The 20,393-nt window shown below is 40.8% G+C and overlaps 1 protein-coding gene across 1 annotated transcript in view; it reads left to right on the forward strand.

Annotated features, from left to right (window-relative positions):
- Positions 1–676: 676 nt before the first annotated feature.
- CCDC34 (coiled-coil domain containing 34) overlaps positions 677–20,393 on the forward strand; it is a 50,771-nt gene continuing 31,054 nt past the window's right edge. Inside the window, exons 1-2 of the mRNA XM_027115149.1 lie at positions 677–991; positions 5,741–5,876. Coding sequence (XP_026970950.1) covers positions 759–991; positions 5,741–5,876 — 369 coding nt within the window. The 5' untranslated portion in view covers positions 677–758. The remainder of the gene's footprint in view (positions 992–5,740; positions 5,877–20,393) is intronic.

Below are 20,393 nucleotides of genomic sequence, written 5' to 3' on the forward strand. Positions count from 1 at the left end.
ATCTCCAGTGCTTAGCACAGACCGTAGTACACTAGAGCCTTCAGAAAGGCCCCGATGTTCATATGCACTAAACAAACGAGTTCCTGTAAGATGCTAGGCAGACGAAGGGCTACCAAAAACAATGAAAGATTGTACCAAAAGTGCATTTTTAGATACACCTCTAAACTTGGATAATGTTCGCCCCCCACCCCCTAAAATACGGCCGTGTGCTGAGAGAAATCACGGCTGATCCTTGTAACCCTGACCTTGTAATGATACGGGGTTAGTTCTCGCTCCTGCTTTTCCCCCTCAAAATATCTGCCTTACTCAGTGATAGCACATTTCCTGTACCGAATGAACCACAGCAAACAAGGGACGGGCCCTCCAAGCTGTCAGCCGGGAGCGGGACCTTATCCGTGAGCGGAGCGCGGGTTTAAGTCAGAAGAAGCAGCGCAGGTCCAGGCCAGGGAGGAGGGAGGGCTGCCAAGAGCCTGCAGGGCGCCGGAAGCCACCTTCTACAGGGCTGGACAAAGCCCAGGCGGCCTCCACGCGTCGCCATGGCAACGCAAAGTCAGCGCCCGTCCGGATTGGCCGCGCCGCCGCGCGCGGGGCCTGCTGGGAGAGCACGTCCCCGCCGCCGCAGCCCTGCCGGTTTGAACTTGGCGGGCTCCGTGAGGGCTGTGGGGCGGTAGGGGGTTGTTTTGCCCCTTCCCGACTCCCGGTTCTTGGCCGACTGCAGGTCCAGGCCTCGGCCCTCCTCGGGCTCCTTCTCCGTCCTCATGGCGGGCGCCCGGGGGCAGGGGCTAGAGGCGGTGGAGGTGTGCTCGCTGTCGCCGCCGCTGAGCTGCGGCTATTCCACCATGTCGCTGTTGTCTCCCCTCGGCCACAAGAGCTTCCCGTTTGACGACGACGACGGTGACGGGGAGGAGGAGGTAGATGTGAACGAAGATGCTCATGACTCAGAGGCCAAGGTGGAGAGCCTGAGAGGAATGGAGTTACAGGGGTGTTCCAGGTAAACCCGAGGCCGCCGGCCGATACAGCCTCTCTCAAGATTTCTTAGACCTTTCTAAATACTTTCTTCTGGCGGCCAAACACCCTCTTGTCTTCCCTCTCAAAGGCTGCACGGGCACCTGCATCCACAGGTGCTGCTGCTTTTGGCGCATAGAGTCTGGGCCGGTTCTTACACATGACCACAGATTTATCATCGTTCTTAATCCTTTTTCCTGAGAATGTGATGATTCCTACAGTCTCGCTCCCCAGAGAAACGCACCTAGTCTTAAACATAAACTTTTGCTGCAATTTCAGGAGTCTTATGAAAACTCAGAAAACAGACTGGGGACACTAGAACTCTTGTCCAAACCCTTAATACCAAAATGTAGTTGACTGCACCTTAGTGATACCTGGAGCTATTTTGAAAACAGTCTGATTGTCAGTGAAGTATGTTGTAGTAAGCAGTATACTTTTTATGTCATAGATTAAGAGCTGAAGCTTGGAGGCTAGCAATGTCAACTTCAGCATCCAGAGACAATGTTGGGTCTGCTGTGAGCACTTAACAGTAGAAAAGAAGTTATTGAATCAGAGAATGTTAGAATCAAAGGGATTATTAAAGCCATCTTAATTTATTTATTTCTGCAGTTCATTCGGCAAACAGTTTGTGCCATATGGGGCCCATAAACAAGATAGGCATTGTCTGTACTCTCATGGAATTAAAGCCTACATCTAGCCACTCATTTTACAGATAACAAGACTGGCTCAGGATACAAATAAAAAGTCTAATTCAAAGGCATACACCTAGTTATTAGCAAAGCTGGGCCTAGTCCCAAGGTATATTGCTCGTGTTTTCTCTTCCCTATGCTACGTGCCTGTTGTTGGGCATAAAGAAATAGGAGCAAAGGGCCTATCCCTGCAGGAATATCTTTTTCTGGGACAGACTTAGTGATGCAAGTCCATTCAGAGGTAGACTCATTATGTCATCTAAAGGAAGCATTTACAAGTTTCTGATTGTCAAGCTGCACAAGGCACAATACAGGAGATCTAAGACATACAGACCAAAGAACCCATGCTTCATGTGTAAGCAACCAGTTAAACCCCTTTGCTATAAGACATGCATACACAGAGTGAGTAAATGGAATATGGAACCGTATGAAGTGACTCACATACACAGTTACAACAGTGAGTCTCTTAAGAATGAGAAGTAAACATTAGTACTTTGGTAGGAATGGAGATCAGTAAGAGTGACCAAGCAAGCCACTTGTCCAGACTGGTTGTAACAACAAGAAAGTTTCAGGAGTCTGTTTTCATGTGGGCCTTTGTACAGATTCTTCAGAATCGAGTTGGCCTCAGTGATTTTTAAAATAAATGATTTTAAAAATAATTTTAAAATAAAGTACCTTCTAAGCCTAATCAGCAGGACTAAGCAATGTAGACAGTTTAGCAACCCAAGGAATGATGGCCATGAAAACTACAGCTCAGCTACTGAGACCTTGCATTAGCTTCCAAGAGCCAAAGCCCTGACCAAATGGAGCTCATTACAGGAGGAGCCAGTCATATTTATGTCAAACCTTAGCCAAAGCTCGAATGAGCTGGTAACACCCCAGGGCCATAGCTGCCTTCCTATCACAGTTCATCCCCTCTGAATCAAGGCAATAGGTAAGATGTGGTCTGGAGAGAATGCAGGAATTGTCAGGCCTGTGTGTGGCAAGTGTCAGATGCTTATTAGGTGTTCAATAAACATATGCTGAAGGAATGCCTATTTCCCACTTCCTAGAGAACAGATAGTTGTGGTGATTGTTTTCAAATGCTTCAGAAAACCCAGCACTTCTTTTCAGGAAAGAGAAGTGTTTAGAACATTTCCTTATTCCTCCTCCCTACCTCTCACCTTTAGTTGGTGCCCTGACAGTTTGGGGGTGATGGGATGAAGAGGGCAGGTGCCTGAGCTGTAGCGGTGAGCATCCTCTTGTGGACCAGAGTGTGGAATTTTATGCCTTTTTTTTTTTTCCATCCTTCACCTGCCACAGGGATCTGACTGTGGCAAAACTAATAGGGTGGGGCTTTCTTGGGATAGACTCAGGCATCAGCTGCACATGATGGGGTTGAGCTGCAGGTATTTTCGGTGTATAGAGCTGTGCTTAGAGGACGCACTGACCTTCAGGTGTGTTGGATAGCACTGCGGTAAATAAAGCTCACAGGTGACTTTAGACAAGATAATGAGAAATATTTTCCTGGAGTCTTTTATAATATGCATTGGGCCTGCTGTTTGTTCAGCTTTATCCTGGAAACCCATTAGGAAACCCGTGCCTTAATAAACGTCTTGGTCATAAACAGCTGCTTATCAAGCCTCTCTTGATTAAGAGTAGAGCTGTAGTATATATGCCACACATTTTGAATATATTTGTTAAAACTGATGAGGCAAGAAATGTAATATTGAAAGTGTCATTTTAAAAAGAAAACACTGATCTCACTGATTTCTTCTTTCAACAAACATTTCTTAGGAGCCTACTATATTCTAGGCTCTAAGCTAGACTCTTGAAATAAAAAATGAGTTAAGACATGTTTTCCGTCTCTTAGGAATTCATGGTTTCTGGCAGAGATGGACAAGTGACAGAAAGCCTAAGGCACTTAGTCCAGATTTTTTGCAGAATGAGGCAATAAAGGTTAAAACCTGAGCTAAATCTTAAAGGGAGAGTAGGAATTAGCTATACTCCTCCTAGTAGTACTGACACGTTCCAAATGCTTACTGAGTGCCCGGAACTGAGGTAAGTGCTGTAGTGTGGATCGTTCATGCCACAGTACCTGTGAGGTAGCCACTACTATTTTCTCCACTTAACAGATGACAAACGGAGGCTTAAAGAGGTTAAAAAATGTACATAGCTAGGAAGCAGCAGGTAGAGATTCACCCAAATGTTTTACTCCCAAATCTAAACTCTTACTTTGGCCGTGTGTGGAGGTAGAGGAAAAGAATTTCAGAATTTTAAGCAAAGCTGCAGAGCACAAGGGCGTGGCATATTCATCAACGTGCCTAAGTTCAATAAGACTGAAACGTAGAGTCCAGATCAGCTATTGGTGGACGAAGAGGCTGGAAGATAAGCAGGACCGATTCATGGGTGTCAGGCTGTGGAGTGTGGATTTCATCCTATGGGCAGAGGAGCACTGAAGAATTTTGAGATGGGGAGTGACATGTCGGAAGGATGCATTTGAAGGATGAATCTGGCAACGGTGGAGAATAGTTTGAAATGGAGGGAGAAAGGCCGGTTATGACCAGACAGCAGTTGTGAGGTTGTAGAAGAGAAGAATGGCTTGAGAAAACTGAAAGAAGTAAAATAGACAGGATGGGGTGATTATATGGGTGTGGGACCTAGAGGTACCAAATGTGGACGGGAAGCAGGAGTCAAAGATCTGGCTTCTGGCTTGGCTAACTGGGTGGGTGTTGGTACTCTTCCCCGAGGTAGGATTATAAGAGGAGGAGTAAGATTCTTCTTGTTGGGGAGGGTAGTGAGTGGGTGGTAGATGATTCGACTTGTTTTAGACTGGTTGAGTTTGGTATTTAAGTGGAGCTGTCTATTGGATGGTTGAAAATGAAAGTTTGGAGCTGAAGGGCAAGGTTTAGCCTGGAATGCCCGATCCAGGCCTCATCAGCACCTAGTGACAGTGGAAGCTCCGGGAGGGTAAGGTGGTGATCTGCAAGACTGACAAGGAAAGATATAGGAAATAAATGACACATCAACAGTGTCCCTTTCCCACTAGAATACAAATTCCATAATGACATGGATGAATGAAGAAACAGCAGAAAAAAACAAGTAAATGGAAGCTACAAGGCAGAAAAAGCTGAGCATGGCAGTGGACGAGGCAGTTGGTTGCCTGAAGCAGGAATGTTAGGGACAAAGAGGGGCTGAGTCTATAATAATGTAGTGTTTTGAGCTGCCTCGGGTCCTGAACAAGCTTTCTTTCCACGCGTGCTCATGGTTCAGCTGTTCCTGCTTTATGGGGCTTGTGTATCTGGGCAAGGCCCTGTGTTCTTTATGTATGTATGTTCTCACAGTACTTCTCCTCCCCTCTTCTTTTGAGCTTGAGTGAGTGCTTACTTTTCCACATACCCAGAAGAGACAGACTGACAGAGGTTCGTGGTAGAGACTATGGTAGGAGGTAACCCAACTCTGGGGAGCTGTGGACACCCTATCTGAGAACTGGCAAAAGGGAGTCCACCAAAACATGAAAGAATACAAGGACCATATATTTTTGATACCTTTTTATTTCAAAACAATTTCAAACTTACAGAAAAGTTGAGAGTGTAAAGAACTCTGTCTGCCTTCACACCAAAACCTTAATTGCTACCACATTAGCTTTACCATCCTCGCTGTGTAGGTATGTATTCTTCCCTTCGTGAAGTATTTAAAGGAGGAAAAGGGAAAAGTCTGCTCCAGGATCTGGCTAGACACATGTGTTGTAATTAGTAGTCCAGATATAAGATTTTTAAGAATTAAAAAAATTGTTGTAATTGAGGCAAATGGACTGGGTGTGATTTTAGAACATGAGAGAATTCAAAGGCAGTCTGAAGGGTAAACTAATTCAAACATTGGACTTTCTGATCATGGTTTTTCAAGTGTATATTTATATATGATTAATTCAGCATATTTATATATAAAAATCACAGTATTGTAAATATGTTGTGGAATTCTGCTTTCATTGTACAGCTAAGTGACTTTGACTGCTAAGCCAAAGAGTTTTGAGTACAAGTGCTGTAGTATCCTCTCTTTTGCAATAGTGTGGTTGGACCCGAAGATAACCAAGAAGAACAGAAACAGGTGCAGTTACCGGAAAGCAGCCTGACACCGTGGGAAGTGTGGTTTGTTGGCAAAGAAAAAGTAGAACGTGACCGTCTGCAACGGAAGGCTCTAGAGGTAAAACTAGACAGTATTCTTTCTGTTTAGTCCATGAGCTCACAAAGTAGAGCTGCTGTCGAAATTAAAATGTTATTGTTATTATCCCTCACAACAGACTTTTTGCATTTTCTTGTATCAGTTTGCTATATTGATACTAATAACTTACTGGAGAAATAATACATGTTCATTATAAGAACATCTGGAAGATACAGCTAAGCATAATTAGGAAAATGAAAATCTCTAATCTTGTCCCCTGGAGATAACTATTGTTTGTTTTTGTGGTTTTTTAAAAATTTATTTATTTTTGGCTGCAATGAGTCTTGGTTGCTGCACTTGGGCTTTTTCTAGTCGTGGGAAGCGGGGGCTACTCTTTGTTGTGGTGCACGGGCTTCTCATTGCAGTGGCTTCTCTTGTTGCGGATGGAGCATGGCTTCTAGGCGCGCGGGCTTCAGTAGTTGTGGCACGCAGGCTCTAGAGCGCAGGCTCAGTACTTTTGGCACACGGGCTTAGTTGCTCCACGGCATGTGGGATCTTTCCGGACCAGGGCTCGAACCTGTGTCCCCTGCATTGGCAGGCAGACTCCCAACCACTGTGCCACCAGGGAATTCCCCATAACTATTGTTAATATTATGGCATATAGCCTTCCACATTTTCTTCTATGTAAATTTTAAAAAACATGTGCAAATGTATATTCATATAGTGTCACCATATGTACATTTAACTAAAGTGAGCTGCATATACTTGGTAAAATTTTTAAGAGAAATAAAAATTGAAGTAGAGGCTGGAAATCTATCCCCATATCACTCAGAGCATGTGCCCCAGAGTGAGTTTGTGCTGGGAGATGGGAATCTTCTGGGCTTTCAGGTTTTTTCAGTTTCTCTTTGCCTCCCTGCCTCACTTGTGGACATTTTTGTATTCGTAATTCTCTCTGAACTCTGTGCAAACTCAAAAAATAGTTTGAGATACATTTTCACATGAATCCGTCATTCTTTGAACTCTTATCATTTGCTGTTTAGAACCTAGCAGCCAAATAGATTTGGATAGTTTGGCATCCTCCAGTATCTAGACCAACTGAATTCTCTCTATCCAGACACAGAAACCAGGTAGATTTGAGTGGTGAGGGATATGTCTTGTTTTTAATGAATAGGATCACTCTTTTGTAACCTGCTTTTTTCTGCTTATTGCATTATTAATGTTTCTGTATCATTAAATATTTTTATAGCATCATTTAAAAATGGCTAAGATTATTAAAATATATTTAGAATGTATTGAATATATAATAGAATATAGTTAACCAGTTCACTATTGTTGCATATTTAAGTTTATTCTAATTTATTACTCTCCCTGTTACTGTAAAATCCTTGGAATTGAAACTTCACCCTCCATGATCTTCTTGGAGTAAATTTTCCATTTCAGTTTTGAAACTAGTTGTTCTTTCTGTGATGGCTTTCTAGCCAGGTAGGCAGTCTTGGCATGATTCAAATGATTGTAGAAGCCAGTACATTCTGCAATTTCCCTATTGCAGTATACTTTGTATTCTAAGTACAAATTTATTCCTGGAAAAGTACACAGTAGTATTTGTTTCTGCTTAGAAGGGCACAGGACTTGAGAAAGACCTTATGGTTTGATGTCAGGCAGGCTTATTTAAACTTTTACACTTCCATTTCCTCATCTCTACAGTAAGGATAAAATAATGCTATCTGGTCACAGGGTTTTTTAGAGCAGCGGTCCCCAGCCTTTTTGGCACCAGGGACCAGTTTCATGGAAGACAGTTTTTCCACGGATTTGGGGAGGGGGGGGATGGTTCAGGTGGTAATGCGAGCGATGGGGAGCGGCAGATGAAGCTTTGCTCACTTGCCCACCACTCACCTCCTGCTGTGCGGCCCAGTTCCTAACAGGCTGCAGACCAGTACTAGTCCACAGCCTGGGAGTTGGGGGACCCCTGTTTTAGAGGATTAAATGAGACAAATTATAAAGATGGCTGGTGTTTTTATTGGTATTGTTATTGATATCATTGCTAGTCACAGTCTTTTTCTTTCTCTTTTACTGAATTATGGTTGATTTACAATGTTGTATTAGTTTCAGATGTATAGCAAGCTGATTCAGTTTTATATATACATATGCACACATACATATACACGTTTTCAGATTCTTTTCCATTATAGGTTATTATAAGATATTGAGTATAGTTACCTGTGCTATAGAGTAAATCCTTGTTGCTTATGTATTTTATATACAGTAGTGTGTATCTGTTAATCCCCAACTCCTAATTTTTCCCTCCCCCATCTTTCCCCTTTGGTAACCATAAGTTTGTTTTCTATGTCTGTGAGTCTATTTCTGCTCTGTAAATACATTCATTTGTATCATTTTTTTAGATTCCACATATAAGTGATATCATATGATATTTTTCTTTCTCAGTCTGACTTCACTTAGTGTGATAATTTCTAGGTCCATCCATGTTGCTACAAATGGCATTATTTCATTCATTTTTATGGCTGAGTAATATTCCATTGTGTGTGTGTATGTGTGTATACACGTGTGTGTGTGTGTATGTATGTACATATATATATATCCCACATCTTTTTTATCCATTCATCTGTTGAGCATGTTGAGCATGGTTGTTCATGGTTGCTTCCATGTCTTGGCTATTTGAAATAGTGGTACTGTGAACATTGGGATGCATGTATCTTTTCAAATTAGAGTTTTCATCTGTTCTGAATATATACCCAGGAGTGGAATTGTTGGATCATACGGTAACTCAATTTTTAATTTTTTAAGGAACCTCCATACTGTTCTCCCTAATGGGTACACCAATTTACATTCCTACCAACAGTGTAGGAGGGTTCCCTTTCCTCCTCACCCTCTCCAGCATTTATTATTTGTAGATTTTTTGATGATGGCCATTCTGACCAGCGTGAGATGATACTTTATTGTAGTTTTGATTTGCATTTCTCTGTAATTAGCTATGTTGAGCATCTTTTCGTGTGCCTGTGGGTCATCTGTATGTCTTTGGAGAAATGTCTATTTACGTTTTCTGCCTATTTTTTGATTCTGTTGTTTCTTTTTTTTGATAATAAGCTGTATGAGCTTTTTGTATATTTTGGAAATTAATCCCTTGTTCGTTGTATCATTTGCAAATATTTTCTCCCGTTCCGTAGGTTGTCTTGTCATTTTGTTTATGGTTTCCTTTGCTGTGTATATAAGCTTTTAAGTTTAATTAGGTCCCATTTATTTGTTTTTGCTTTTATTTCCATTACTATAAAAGACAGATCCAAAAAAGTATTGCTGCAGTTTATGTCAAAGAGTGTTCTGCCTATGTTTTCCTCTAAGAGTTTTATAGTATCTGGCTTTACATTTCGGGCTTTAATCCTTTTTGAGTTTATTTTTGTGTATGGTGTTAGAGAATGGTCTAATATTATTCATTTACATGTAGCTATCCAGTTTTCCCAGCACCACTTATTGAAGAGACTGTCTTTTCTCCATTGTATATTCTTGCTTGTTTTGTCAAAGCTTAATTGACCATAGGTGTGTGGGTTTATTTCTGGGCTTTCTATCCTGTTCCATTGAACTATATTTCCGTTTTTTGCACCAATACTATACTGTTTTGATTACTGTAGCTTTGTAGTACAGCCTGAAGTTAGGGAGCCATATTTCCTCTTGCACTGTTTTTCTTTCTCAGGACTGCTATTGGGGTCTTTTGGCTATTTGGGGTCTTTTATATTTCCTTACAAATTTTAAGATTCTTTTGTTCTAGTTCTATGAAAAATGCCATTGGTAATTTGGTAGGGATTACATTGAATCTGTAGATTGCCTTCGATAGTGTAGTCATTTAGACAATATTGATTCTTCCAACCCAGGAACATGGTATATCTTTCCACATGTGTGTGTCATGTTTGGTTTCTTTCATCAGGGTCTTATAGTTTTCTGAGTACAGGTCTTTTGGCTCCTTAGGTAGGTTTATTCCTAGGTATTTTATTCTTTTTGATGTGATGGTAAATGGAATTGTTTCCTTAATTTCTCTTTCTGCTCTTTCATTGTTAGTGTATAGACATGCAGCAGATTTCTGTGTATTAATTTTGTATCCTGTAATTTACTGAATTCATTGATGAGCTCCAGTAGTTTTCTGGTAGCATCATTAGGATTTTCTATGTGTAGTATTATGTCATCTGCAAACAGTAACAGGATTACTTCTTCTTTTCCAATTTGGATTCCTCTTATTTCTTTTTCTTCTCTGATTGCTGTGGCTGGGACTTCCAGAACTATGCTGAATAAAAGTGGCAACATGGACATCCTTGTCTTGTTCCTAAATCCTAGAAGAAATGCTTTCAGCTTTTCACCATTGAGTATGATGTTACCTGTGGGTTTATCATATATGGCCTTTAGTTTCTTGAGGTAGGTTCCCTCTAAGACCACTTTCTGAAGAGTTTTTTTTTTTTTTTACATCTTTTTTAGAGTATAATTGCTTTACAATGGTGTGCTAGTTTCTGCTTTATAACAAAGTGAATCAGTTATACATATACATATGTTCCCATATCTCTTCCTTCTTGCATATTCCTCCCTCCCACCCTCCCTATCCCACCCCTCTAGGTGGTCACAAAGCCCCGAGCTGATCTCCCTGTGCTATGCGGCTGCTTCCCACTAGCTATCTATTTTACGTTTGGTAGTGTATATATGTCTATGCTACTTTCTGGCTTTGTCACAGCTTACCATTCCCCCTCCCCATATCCTCAAGTCCATTCTCTAGTAGGTCTGTGTCTTTATTCCTGTCTTACCCCTAGGTTCTTAATGACATTTTTTTTCTTAAATTCCGTATATATATGTTAGCATACAGTATTTGTCTTTCTCTTTCTGACTTACTTCACTCTTTATGACAGACTCTGGGTCCATCCACCTCATTACAAATAGCTCAATTTCTTTTCTTTTTATGGCTGAGTAATATTCCCTTGTACATATGTGCCACATCTTCTTTATCCATTCATCCGATGATGGACACTTAGGTTGTTTCCATCTCCGGGCTATTGTAAATAGAGCTGCAATGAACATTTTGGTATATAACTCTTTTTGAATTATGGTTTTCTCAGGGTATATGCCCAGTAGTGGGATTGCTGGGTCTTATGGTAGTTCTATTGTAGTTTTTTTAAGGAACTTCCATACCGTTCTCCATAGTGGCTGTACCAATTCACATTCCCACCAGCAGTGCAAGAGGGTTCCCTTTTCTCCACACCCTCTCCAGCATTTATTCTTTCTAGATTTTTTGATGATGGTCATTCTGACCAGTGTGAGATGATATCTCATTGTAGTTTTGATTTGTATTTCTCTAATGATTAATGATGTTGAGCATTCTTTCATGTGTTTGTTGGCAGTCTGTATATCTTCTTTGGAGAAATGTCTATTTAGGTCTTCTGGCCATTTTTGGATTGGTTGTTTGTTTTTTTGTTATTGAGCTGCATGAGCTGCTTATAAATTTTGAAGATTAATCCTTTGTCAGTTGTTTCATTTGCAAATATTTTCTCCCATTCTGAGGGTTGTCTGTTGGACTTGTTTATGGTTTCCTTTGCTGTGCAAAAGCTTTGAAGTTTCATTAGGTCCCATTTGTTTATTTTTGTTTTTATTTCCATTTCTCTGGGAGGTGGGTCAAAAAAGATCTTGCTGTGATTTATGTCATAGAGTGTTCTGCCTATGTTTTCCTCTAAGAGTTTGATAGTGTCTGGCCTTACATTTAGGTCTTTAGTCCATTTTGAGCTTGTTTTTGTGTATGGTATTAGGGAGTGATCTAATCTCATACTTTTACATGTACCTGTCCAGTTTTCCCAGCACCACTTATTGAAGAGGCTGTCCTTTCTCCACTGTACATTCCTGCCTCCTTTATCAAAGATAAGGTGACCATATGTGCGTGGGTTTATCTCTGGGCTTTCTATCCTGTTCCATTAATCTATATTTCTGTTTTTGTGCCAGTACCATACTGTCTTGATTACTGTGGCTTTGTAGTATAGTCTGAAGTCCAGGAGCCTGATTCCTCCAGCTCCGTTTTTCGTTCTCAAGATTGCTTTGGCTATTCGGGGTCTTTTGTGTTTCCATACAAATTGTGACATTTTTTGTTCTAGTTCTGTGAAAAATGCCAGTGGTAGTTTGATAGAGATTGCATTGAATCTGTAAATTACTTTGGGTAGTAGAGTCATTTTCACAATGTTGATTCTTCCAATCCAAGAACATGGTATATCTCTCCATCTATTTGTATCATCTTTAATTTCTTTCATCAGTGTCTTATAATTTTCTGCATACAGGTCTTTTGTCTCCTTAGGTAGGTTTATTCCTAGATATTTTATTCTTTTTGTTGCAATGGTAAATGGGAGTGTTTTCTTGATTTCACTTTCAGGTTTTTCATCATTATTGTATAGGAATGCCAGAGATTTCTGTGCATTAATTTTGTATCCTGCTACTTTACCAAATTCATTGATTAGCTCTAGTAGTTTTCTGGTGGCATGTTTAGGATTCTGTATGTATAGTATCATGTCATCTGCAAACAGTGACAGCTTTACTTCTTCTTTTCCGATTTGGATTCCTTTTCTTCTCTGATGGCTGTGGCTAAAACTTCCAAAACTATGTTGAATAAGAGTGGTGAGAGTGGGCAACCTTGTCTTGTTCCCGATCTTAGTGGAAATGCTTTCAGTTTTTCACCATTGAGGATGATGTTGGCTGTGGGTTTGTCATATATGGCCTTTATTATGCTGAGGAAAGTTCGCTCTATGCCTACTTTCTGCAGGGTTTTTATCATAAATGGGTGTTGAATATTGTCGAAAGCTTTCTCTGCATCTATTGAGATGATCACATGGTTTTTCTCCTTCAGTTTGTTAATAGGTGTATCACGTTGATTGATTTGCGTATATTGAAGAATCCTTGCATTCCTGGAATAAACCCCACTTTATCATGGTGTATGATCCTTTTAATGTGCTGTTGGATTCTGTTTGCTAGTATTTTGTTGAGGATTTTTGCATGTATGTTCATCAGTGGTATGGGCCTATAGTTTTCTTCCTTTGTGACATCCTTGTCTGGTTTTGGTATCAGGGTGATGGTGGCCTCGTAGAATGAGTTTGGGAGTGTTCCTCCCTCTGCTATATTTTGGAAGAGTGAGAACGATAGGTGTTAGTTCTTCTCTACATGTTTGATAGAATTCGCCTGTGAAGCCATCTGGTCCTGGGCTTTTGTTTGTTGGAAGATTTTTAATCACAGTTTCAATTTCAGTGCTTGTGATTGGTCTGTTCATATTTTCTATTTCTTCCTGATTCAGACTTGGCAGGTTTTGCTTTTCTAATAATTTGTCCATTTCTTCCAGGTTGTCCATTTTATTGGCATAGAGTTGCTTGTAGTGATCTCTCATGATCTTTTGTATTTCTGCAGTGTCAGTTGTTACTTCTCCTTTTTCACTTCTAATTCTATTGATTTGAGTCTTCTCCCTTTTTTTCTTGATGAGTCTGGCTAATGGTTTATCAATTTTGTTTATCTTCTCAAAGAACCAGCTTTTAATTTTATTGATCTTTGCTATCGTTTCCTTCATTTCTTTTTCATTTATTTCTGATCTGATTTTTATGATTTCTTCCGCTAACTTTGGGGTTTTTTTGTTTTTCTTTCTCTAATTGCTTTAGGTGCAAGGTTAGGTTGTTTATTCGAGATGTTTCCTGTTTCTTAAGGTAGGATTGTATTCCTATAAACTTCCCTCTTAGAACTGCTTTGCTGCATCCCATAGGTTTTGGGTCGTTGTGTCTCCATTGTCATTTGTTTCTAGGTATTTTTTTATGTCCTCTTTGATTTCTTCCGTGATCACTTCGTTATTAAGTAGTGTATTGTTTAGCCTCCTTGTGTTTGTATTTTTTACAGATCTTTTCCTGTAATTGATATCTAGTCTCATAGCATTGTGGTCGGAGAAGATACTTGATACAATTTCAATTTTCTTAAGTTTACCAAGGCTTGATTTGTGACCCAAGAGATGATCTATCCTGGAGAATGTTCCATGAGCACTTGAGAAAAATGTGTATTCTGTTGTTTTTGGATGGAATGTCCTATAAATATCAATTAAGTCCATCTTGTTTAATGTATCATTTAAAGCTTGTGTTTCCTTATTTATTTTCATTTTGGATGATCTGTCCAGGGGTGAAAGTGGGGTGTTAAAATCCCCTACTATGAATGTGTTACTGTCGATTTCCCCTTTTATGGCTGTTAGTATTTGCCTTATGTATTGAGGTGCTCCTATGTTGGGTGCATAAATATTTACAATTGTTATATCTTCTTCTTGCATCGATCCCTTGATCATTATGTAGTGTCCTTCTTTGTCTCTTCTAATAGTCTTTATTTTAAAGTCTATTTTGTCTGATATGAGAATTGCTACTCCAGGTTTCTTTTGGTTTCCATTTGCATGGAATATCTTTTTCCATCCCCTCACTTTCAGTCTGTATGTGTCTCTAGGTCTGAAGTGGGTCTCTTGTAGACAGCATATATATGGGTCTTGATTTTGTATCCCTTCAGCCAGTCTGTGTCTTTTGGTGGGAGCATTTAATCCATTTACATTTAAGGTGATTATCAATATGTGTGTTCCTATTCCCATTTTCTTAATTGTTTTGGGTTTGTTATTGTAGGTCTTTTCCTTCTCTTGTGTTTCTTGCCTAGAGAAGGTCCTTTAGCATTTGTTGTAAAGCTGGTTTGGTGGTGCTGAACTCTCTCAGCTTTTGCTTGTCTGTAAAGGTTTTAATTTCTCCATCAAATCTGAATGAGATCCCCGCTGGGTAGAGTAATCTTCGTTGTAGATTTTTCTCCTTCATCACTTTAAATATGTACTGCCAGTCCCTTCTGGCTTGCAGAGTTTTTGCTGAAAGATCAGCTGTTAACGTTATGGGGATTCCCTTGTGTGTTATTTGTTGTTTTTCCCTTGCTGCTTTTAATATGTTTTCTTTGTATTTAATTTTTGACAGTTTGATTAGTATGTGTCTTGGTGTGTTTCTCCTTGGATTTATCCTGTATGGGACTCTCTGTACTTCCTGGACCTGATTAACTATTTCCTTTCCCATATTAGGGAAGTTTTCAACTATAATCTCTTCAAATATTTTCTCAGTCCCTTTCTTTTTCTCTTCTTCTTCTGGAACCCCAATAATTCGAATGTTGGTGTGTTTAGTGTTGTCCCAGCGGTCTCTGAGACTGTCCTCAGTTCTTTTCATTCTTTTTTCTTTATTCTGCTCTGCCGTAGTTATTTCCACTATTTTTTCTTCCAAGTCATGTATCCGTTCTTCTATCTCAGTTATTCCGCTATTGATCCCATCTAGAGTATTTTTAATTTCATTTATTGTGTTGTTCATCATTGCTTGTTTCATCTTTAGTTCTTCTAGGTCCTTGTTACATGTTTCTTGCATTTTCTCTATTCTGTTTCCGAGATTTTGGATCATCTTTACTATCATTATTCTGAATTCTTTTTCAGGTAGACTGCCTATTTCCTCTTCATTTGTTAGGTCTGATGGGTTTTAATCTTGCTCCTTCATCTGCTGTGTGTTTTTCTGTCTTCTCATTTTGCTTATCTTACTGTGTTTGGGGTCTCCTTTTTGCAGGTTGCAGTTTCATACTTCCCGTTGTTTTTGATGTCTGTCCCCAGTGGCTAAAGTTGGTTCAGTGGGTTATGTAGGCTTCCTGGTGGAGGGGACTAGTGCCTGTGTTCTGGTGGATGAGGCTGGATCTTGTCTTTCTGGTGGGCAGGTCCACGTCTGGTGGTGTGTTTCGGGGTGTCTGTGGACTTATTATGATTTTAGACAGCCTCTCTGCTAATGGGTGGGGTTGTGTTCCTGTCTTGCTAGTTTGGCATAGGTTGTCCAGCACTATAGCTTGCTGCTCGTTGAGTGAAGCTGGATGCTGGTGTTGAGATGGAGATCTCTGGGAGATTTTCGCCGTTTGATATTATGTGGAGCTGGGAGGTGTCTTGTGGACCAGTGTCCTTAAGTTGGCTCTCCCACCTCAGAGGCCCAGCAGTGACTCCTGGCTGCAGCACCAAGAGCCTTTCATCCACTCGGCTCAGAATAAAAGGGAGAAAAAGTAGAAAGAAAGGAAGGAAGGAAGGAAGGGAGGAAGGAAGAAGGGAAGGAGGGAAGAAAGAAAAGAAAGAAAGAGGAGAGAGGATAAAATAAAATAAAGTAAGATAAAATAAAGTTATTAAAATAAATATAATTATTAAGAAAAAAAATTTTTTTAAGAGAAGGAAAAACGGATGGATAGAACCCTAGGACAAATGGTGACAGCAAAGCTATATAGACAAACTCTCACATAGAATCATACACATACACACAAAAAGAGGAAAAGGGGAAAAAATAGTAAATCTTGCTCTCACAGTTCACCTCCTCAATTTGGGATGATTCGTTGTCTATTCATGTATTCCACAGATGCAGGGTATATCAAGTTGATTGTGGAGCTTTAATCCGGTGCTTCTGAGGCTGCTGGGAGAGATTTCCCTTTCTCTTCTTTGTTCTCATAGCTCCTGGGGCTCAGCTTTGGATTTGGCCCCACCTCTGTGTGTAGGTCGCGGGAGGGCATTTTTTCTTCACTCAGACAGGACGGGGTTAAAGGAGCAGCTGCTTCGGGGACTCTGGCTCACTCAGGCCGGGGGTAGGGAGGGATGCGGATGCAGTGCGAGCCTGCGGCGGCACAAGCCAGCAGGACGTTGCACCAGCCTGAGGCACGCCATGCATTTTCCCGGGGAAGTTGTCCCTGGATCCCGGGACCCTGGCAGTGGCGGGCTGCACAGGCTCCCTGGAGGGGAGGTGTGGATAGCAACCTGTGCTCACACACAGGCTTCCTGGTGGCAGCAGCAGCAGCCTTAGCGTCTCATGCCTTTCTCTCTTGTCCGTGCTGTTAGCCGTGGCTCGCACCCATCTCTGGAGCTCCTTTAAGCAGCGCTCTTAATCCCCTCTTCTCGCGCACCAGGAAACAGAGGGAAGAAAAAGTCTCTTGCCTCTTCGGCAAGTCCAGACTTTTCCCCGGACTCCCTCCCGGCTAGCCATGGTGCACTGACCCCCTGCAGGCTGTGTTCACGCCGCCAACCCCAGTCCTCTCCCTGGGATCCTACCTCCGAAGCCCAAGCCTCAGCTCCCAGCCCCACCTGCCCCGGCGGGTGAGCAGACAAGCCTCTCGGGCTGGTGAGAGCCGTTTGGCAATGATCCTCTGTGTGGGAATCTCTCCGCTTTGCCCCCCGCACCCCTGTCGCTGTGCTCTCCTCCGCGGCTCCGAAGCTTCCCCCTCCGCCACCCGCAGTGTACGCCCGTGAAGGGGCTTCCTAGTGTGTGGAAACTTTTCCTCCTTCACAGCTCCCTCTCACTGGTGCAGGTCCCGTCCCTATTCTTTTGTCTGTGTTTATTCTTTTTTCTTTTGCCCTACCCAGGTACGTGCGGAGTTTCTTGCCTTTTGGGAGGTCTGAGGTCTTCTGCCAGCGTTCAGTAGGTGCTCTGTAGGAGTTGTTCCATGTGTAGGTGTATTTCTGGTGTATCTGTGGGGAGGAAGGTGATCTCTGCGTTGTACTCTTCCGCCATTTTCCCGATCTCTCAAGTTTCGGGAATTTTTAAATCACAGTTTCAGTTTCAGTACTTGTGATTGGTGTGTTCGTATTTTCTATTTCTTCTGGTTCAGTCCTGGAAAATTGTACCTTTCTAAGAGTTTGTCCATTTCTTCTAGGTTGTCCATTTATTGACATATAGTTGCTTATAGTAGTCTCTTATGGTCCTTCGTATTTCTGTAGTGTCAGTTGTAACTTCTCATTTTCATTTCTAATTTTATTAATTTCAGCCCTCTCCCTATTTTTCTTGATGAGTCTGGCTAATGGTTTATCAATTTTGTTTATCTTTTCAAAGAACCAGTTTTTACTTTCATTGATCTTTTCTATTTTCTTTGTGTCTATTTCATTTATCTCTACTCTGGTCTTTATGATTTCTTTCCTTCTACTAACTTTGGGTTTTGTTTGTTCTTTCTCTAGTTGCTTTAGGTGTAAGTTTAGGTTGTTTATTTGAGATTTTCTTGTTTCCTGATGTAAATTTATATCGACCTAAACTTTCCTCTTAGAACTGCATTTGTTACATCTCAAAGCGTTCGGATCATTGTGTTTTCGTTTTCGTTTGTAAGTTTTTTTTTTATTTCCTCTTTAATTTTTTCAGTGATCTATGTTTAGTAACATTGCTTAGCCTCGACATGTTTGTGTTTTTTACACTTTTTTTCTTGCAGTTGATTTCTCATCTCATAGCATTGTGGTCAGAAAAGATGATTGGTATGTTTTCAGCTTTCTTAAATTTACCAAGGTTTGCTTTGTGGCCCAGCATGTGATCTGTCCTGGAGAATGTTCCATGTGCACTTGAGAAGAATATGTAGACTGCTGCTCTCGATGGAATGTTCTATAAATATCAATTAAGTCTCTCTGGTCTAAAGTGTCATTTAAGGCCTGTGTTTCCTTACTGATTTTCTGTCTGGATGATCTGTTCAGTGATGTAAGTGGGATTTTAAAGTCCCCCACTATGGTGTTACTGTTGATTTCTCCTTTTATGCCTGTTACCAGTTGCCTTATATATTGTGGTGCTCCTGTGTTGGGTGCATATATATTTACCATTGTTATATCTTCTTCGTGGATTGATCCCTTGATCATTATGTAGTGTCCTTGTCTCTTGTAACAGTCTTTATCTTAAAGTCTATTTTGTCTGATATGAGTTTTGCTACTACAGCTTTCTTTTGATTTCCGTTTGCATGGAATACCTTTTTCGATCCCCTCACTTTTAGTATGTGTCCCTAGATCTGAAGTGGGTCTCTTGTAGACAGCACATATATGGGTGTTGTTTTTGTATGCGTTCAGCCAGTCTGTATCTTTTGGTTGGAGCATTTAGTTCATGTACATTTAATGTAATTGTCAATATGTATGTTCTTCTTGCCATCTTGTTAATTGTTTAGGATTTGTTTTTGTAGGTTTTTTTCTTCCCTTTCTCTTTTGTTCTCTTCTCCTGATTTGATGACTATCTTTTGAGGTGTGTTTGGTTACTTTTTCTATTTTGCGTGTGTATCTATTGTAGATTTTTTGTTAGTGCTTCCCATGAGGCTTTGATATAGCATTCTGTATGTATACACAAGGTTTAAGTTGCTGGTCTCTTAATTTCAAATGCATTTCCAATATCTTGCATTTGTAATTTCTTCTCACGATTGCTGGTTTTGATATCATGTTTGTGTGTGGATATTTTCCTATCTTTACTGTATGTTTGCCTTTACCAGGGAGCTTTTTCATTTTGTAATTTTCTTCTTTCTAGTTGTGGCCTTTTTTTTTCACCTAGAGAAGTTTCTTTTACATTTGTTGTAACACTGGTTTGGTGGTGCTGAATTCTTTTAGCTTTTGCTTGTCTGAAAAGTTTCTGATTTCTCCATTTAATCTGAATGAGAGCCTTGCTGGGTAGAGCATTCTTGGTTGTAGGTTTTTCCCTTTCATAACTTTAAACATATCATGCCACTCCCTTCTGGCCTGCAGAATTTCTGCTGAAAACTCAGTGGATAGCCTTAAGGGAGTTCCCTTGTACGTTATTTGTTGCTTTTCCCTTGCTGCTTTTAATATTCTCTCTTTATCTTTAATTTTTGTCATTTTGGTTACAGTGTGTCTTGGTATGTTCCTCTTTAGGTTCATCCTGTATGGGACACTGTGCTTCCTGGCCTTGGGTAACATTTTCCTTTCCCAGGTTAGGGAAGTTTTCAGCTATTATGTCTTTAAATATTTTCTCTGGCCCTTTCTCTCTCTCTTATCCTTCTGTCACCCCTATAATGCAAGTATTTATATGCTTGATGTTGTCCCAGATGTCTCTTATACTGTCCTCATTTCTTTTCATTCTGTTTTCTCTTCAGTGGCAGTGATTTCTACTACTCTGTCTTCCAGCTCACTGATCTGTTCTTCTGCCTCATTTAGTCTACTGTTGATTCCTTCTAGGGTATTTTTCATTTCAGTTATTGTATTCATCTCTGTTTGGCTGTTCTTTATATTTTCTAACTCTTTGTTAAAAACTTCTAAGTTCTCGCTCTGGCATCCATTCTCCTCTCAAGTTCTTTCCTCATCTTTATGATCATTACTCTTAACTCTTTCTTGGGTAGATTGCCTATCTCCACTTCACTTTGTTCTTTTGGGGTTTTATCTTGTTCCTTCATCTGGAACATATTCATTTGCTGTCTGTGTTGGTATTTGTATTTTTATGTATGTGGCAGGGTAGTTACCTTTCTCGACCTTGCAGAAGTAGTCTTCTATAGGAGACGTCCTATGTGTTCCAGCAGTGCACTCCTGTCTCGTCACCCAAGCTATATGCCTGCACGGGTCCTTCTGTTCTGGCAGGCTGACTGTGTGGGTGGTCTAGTAGGCTTGGTTGGCCACTAGTCTATTTGGTTGCCAGGCACTGCGTTGTGTGGATACTGCTGGCTGTTGTTCAGTGGGGCCTGGTCGTGAGGCAGCTTTTGCAGAACCTTAGGGGGTCCTGAGGGTAGAGCTGGCTCACTGGTGGCTGG

This window comes from Aethalodelphis obliquidens, unplaced genomic scaffold (assembly GCF_003676395.1).
Source record: "Aethalodelphis obliquidens isolate GAN/ISIS:26980383/991018 unplaced genomic scaffold, ASM367639v1 scaffold14, whole genome shotgun sequence".
NCBI classification, from domain to species: domain Eukaryota; kingdom Metazoa; phylum Chordata; class Mammalia; order Artiodactyla; family Delphinidae; genus Aethalodelphis; species Aethalodelphis obliquidens.